Here is a 4000-nt window from a genome sequence, read left to right as displayed (position 1 = left end):
GGGCACTACGAACCCGTCATGCGCATGTCGCGCTCGGCGCGGATCTGATTCAGGAGCATGATCTGGTTGACGGCGGCAGTGACGATCGTGGCGCTCGGGTTGGCGGCGGAAGGAGCGGCCTCCGAGTCGGCCGATGCCGGCGTCGAGGTCAGGAGGTGGGGCGGGCAGTGGGTGTATGCCACGGACCCGGCAAAGCCATCCACGTCGTGGCGGATCTTGCGGAGGCTCGGGCGTGACCGGTGCCAGGCGCGGCGAGGGCAGCAGCGAGCCGGTGACCGGGTGGAGTGGGGGGGGGGGAGGGGGGGGAGGGAAACCCCCGGTGGTCATGGCGGGAGAAGGGCAGGCAGAACCCCAGGGGATGGGCGTACCGGATGCGACCATAGGGATTGAGATAGCGCTCCTTCAGGACAGGGTCCGACGAGAAGGGGTAGTAGCGCAGCAGGAAGGAGTCGCCCATGCGGACTGCACCGTTCAAGGGGGGGGGGGAGGAGGAGGAGGGAGGAAGGGAGGGGATGCCAGGCGCAAGGCCGGGCAATTGTCAGCATCGACCATCGCAGGAGGGGCCCGGCGCGGGAGGAAGGAAAGCGGCGGGCGAATGGGGGGGGGAGCGAGCGTACGCGGGGACCCCTCCTCGAAAACGTCGCTCGTTTCCGGGGTGGCGGTGAGGATGTGACCGAACCCGGTGACCGTGCGGGCAGGCTCATCGCGCACGCTGATGATCAGGGTGGAGGCTGATTGCCGGCAGGCGAGGTGCAAGAGTGAGAGCGAGAGCGAGGACGTGAGTCGAGGCAAGGGGGGGGGGGGGGGGGGGGGGGGCGCAGGCAGCATACGAAGGGAAAAAGCACGCAACGCACAACGCCGGGAGAGAATCGACCCCTCGGCCGCCTGGGCGGGCGTGCTGGAGGAGGAGAAGGCCGTCGACATGGGGGCCGCAGAGGAGGAGAAGGCCGGCGCCCGAGGAGCCAGCCGGGCGGCCGACCGCCACAGGAGGGGCGAAATGGAGGACCGAAGCATCTTGGAGAGGCGCTGCGGCTTTTCGGGCCCAGATCGCGGAGGACAGGGGAAGGGGGATTGAAGGTGGAAGGTGAAGGAGCGAGGAGGCAGGGTGTAGCGACGCCGGCCCGAGGACGTCCCGATCGGCCGGGCGGCTGTTGAGTGGCCCGGCCGCGGGATCTGGCCCGGTGCACGGGGCGGGCCGCGGCCCGGGCAGGCGGAAGCCCGTCTAACGGCGTGCATGACAAGCTTGCGAGGGAAGGATCCCCTGGCCCGCGGGAACCGGCATCTCCGGGCAGACACTCCTGCGGCCCCGGGGGCGGCCGTCCGGAGCCGCGCGTGTGGCACGCGCACATGTGCATGTGCTGTGTGCACGACCCATGCCCCGGAGAGGGGCGGCGCGGCCGTGGCGCGCACACCGTGTGGGCCCATTTGCCGGATTGCCTGCGAGGAGTGCTGGTCCCTCCGGGCGCCTGGGCGCGGGGCCGGAGAGAAATGGTCCTCCTGGGCATTTGGCCATAGGGGGGGGGGGGGGGGGGGGCGGCGTCACGCACGGACGGCCCGACAAACAACAATGCCCCGCGCGCCTGAGCGGGTGCGCATGTGTGCGCGCCAACCAATCGGGACTCAAAAGGGGCAGTGAAGCAGGGACCCCCGCCGGGGGAACCGAGCAAGGCCCACCGCCCGGCACACAGTCTCGGTCACAACAGGCCGGACTCATCGTGGGAAGGAAAGAGCCGCCAGAACGTGACCACCCCTCTTTCGGGAGGAGGAGGGCGCATCCAGGGCGCGGCCCCTTGCCCCGGGCTGCTGGAAGTATTCGCGCCTCTGTGCGGGGGGGGGAGGGGGGGGGGGGTGCAGGCGTATGCACAGGACAAGACACATGTATTATTTTTATTCCGAAAAAAGAGGGAACCAACGTCCCTCCCCCTTGCAAGCGAACATGTGTTTGAAGCGCCGCGCCCCCTCCGGTCTTCCTCTTTGTCCTCTCGGCCCCATGTATGCTGTGGGCATGCCCACCGATAAAGACAGGGGATCGTGCAGCAAAAGAAGGCGTGTGTGTGCGGGACAGAGAGAGAGGGAGAGGAGAAAAATGGTAAAATGCACGGCGCAGTGGGGACGACTTGGCGCTCCCGGGCAGCCCCTCGCCCGGCTTGGTGGCAAGACCCACCACATGCAGGGCTCCATCCCCTGCGAAGGGGCGGCCGAGTCTGACCCACTTCCGGGAGTTCCCCCGCGCCGCACAGCCCCAAGGTGATGGAACTGAAACCAGGCCCGGCCTGCCACGCAGGTCACCCGCCCGCCCTGCCGCCCTGCCCCCCTCCGGGAGTTAGCGCAGAAGTGCCTCTCCAGAGCGCCCCGGTGCGCGCACGTGTCTCGCCCCTCCCCCAAGCTCAAAATGGTGTGACCCGGGGGTATCAAGGGCAGAGTTGGAAAGGAGAAAACGGAGAAAGGAGGAAGGAAGAAGGAAGGGAGCAAGAGGCCAGCAGGGGGAGGACGCGCAGACGCCAGGACATAAAACCCTCCCCCTCCCTGCTGGGCGACGTCCTGCTCCGGTGCGTGAGGAGAGCACAGGGCCGGGAGAGGGGGCCATAAAAAAAGAGGAGGGTGGCGCCCACACGGCGAGGGGCAAGGGACGGAGCAGACACCGGAGAGGAGAAGAGCACGAAGACGAGGCACACTTGCAGTTTGATGGGATGTATTACACATGTGGGAGGGGAGGGTGGGGAGGGAGGGAGGGTGGAAAGAGGAGGGGGGTGCCCAGCGCGGGAGATGAAGTACATGTGCGTGTACACACGGGTATAGAGGGGGAGGGGGGCGAAGAGAGGGGGTACGCCCATGAGCACACAAACGGGAGAGGGGAAAGGATGAAACACAGCGACGCTGCATACTGAGCGGGATGACACACAGAGGGGGGGGGACCGGCGAACGAGCGGGAGCGAGGGAGAGAGAGAGAGAGAGGTCAGTGAAAGGCTCCCCGAGAGGAAGGCAGGTGTGAGGGGGGGGGGGGAAAGATGCATGGAGGAGACACACCTGGTAGCGTGGCAAGCCTCGAAGAAAGAGGAGGCATCACCCTTCCGCCGGGGAGGGGGGGGGAGGCAGCCCGGACACACGTAGGGAATATTCATGCACACACGCGCGCACGCACTGCACGCCTTTGGTGCGTGCAACAACACAAAAGGCGGGGGAGGGGCGCGCGGCAGAAAGGGGAGAGAGAGAGAGGGGGGGGCAGGACACGCCGAGCGACGCAAGAGGGCGCGCGCGCACGGGCGCTTAGATGTTGACCATCATGGAGACGAACTCCTGGTAGTTGATCTGGCCGTCGCCGTCACGGTCGGCCTCCTTGATCATCTCATCGACCTCCTCGTCGGTGAGCTTCTCACCGAGGTTGGTCATGACGTGGCGGAGCTCGGCCGCGGAAATGTAGCCGTTGCCGTCCTTGTCGAAGACCTTGAAGGCCTCGCGGATCTCCTCCTCGGAGTCGGTGTCCTTCATCTTGCGAGCCATCATCTGCAGGAACTCCGGGAAGTCGATGGTGCCGGAGCCGTCGGCATCGACCTCGTTGATCATGTCCTGGAGCTCGGCCTCGGTGGGGTTCTGGCCGAGAGAGCGCATGACGGTGCCCAGCTCGCGGGTGGTGATGGAGCCATCGCCGTCCTTGTCGAACAGGGAGAAGGCCTCCTTGAACTCGGCAATCTGCTCCTCAGAAAGGTGGTCAGCCATGGTGATGATAGGGTGTGTGGGGAGTGGTGGGGGAGGGGGGAGGGGGGGGGGAGGTGACTTGTCTGATGCGAAGCGGCGACACCGGGCAGGGTAGACGACGACTTCTGGTGCGATGTAAGACAAGGGAGAAAAAGGGGGGTTGCCACTGGCATGCGCCCTGCTGGGAGGAGCCCCGGCTGAAATATCCCCGCCCCGGTTGCTCGCTGGCGAACCCCCGCCCCCCGCCCCCCACCCCCACTCACCCACCCCCCGCCCGCCCGCCCGCCCGCCCGCCCGCCCGAGC

General features: G+C 67.1%; 2 protein-coding genes across 2 annotated transcripts; both read right to left on the bottom strand.

The window, feature by feature from the left end:
• Positions 1-5: 5 nt before the first annotated feature.
• Positions 6-1014, bottom strand: H696_01996 (hypothetical protein; the record flags this gene model as incomplete). The annotated part of the gene is made up of 4 exons (XM_009495895.1): positions 6-225; positions 369-462; positions 618-731; positions 855-1014. The coding sequence occupies 4 exons, from the start codon at positions 1012-1014 to the stop codon at positions 6-8; spliced, it is 588 nt and encodes a 195-aa protein (XP_009494170.1).
• A 1661-nt stretch (positions 1015-2675) lies between these two features.
• H696_01995 (calmodulin) lies at positions 2676-3770 on the bottom strand. The gene is made up of 2 exons (XM_009495894.1): positions 3028-3770; positions 2676-2884 (listed from the first exon to the last, which is right to left on the bottom strand). Exon 1 carries the CDS (start codon positions 3715-3717, stop codon positions 3268-3270), a length of 450 nt encoding a protein of 149 aa, XP_009494169.1. The 5' UTR covers positions 3718-3770; the 3' UTR covers positions 2676-2884; positions 3028-3267.
• Between the last annotated feature and the right edge of the window lie 230 nt (positions 3771-4000).

The sequence above is a fragment of the Fonticula alba genome (assembly GCF_000388065.1).
Source record: "Fonticula alba strain ATCC 38817 unplaced genomic scaffold supercont2.3, whole genome shotgun sequence".
NCBI lineage: Eukaryota > Rotosphaerida > Fonticulaceae > Fonticula > Fonticula alba.
Note: the sequence above shows the minus strand (reverse complement) of the source record. Positions and strands in the feature narration are given on the sequence as shown.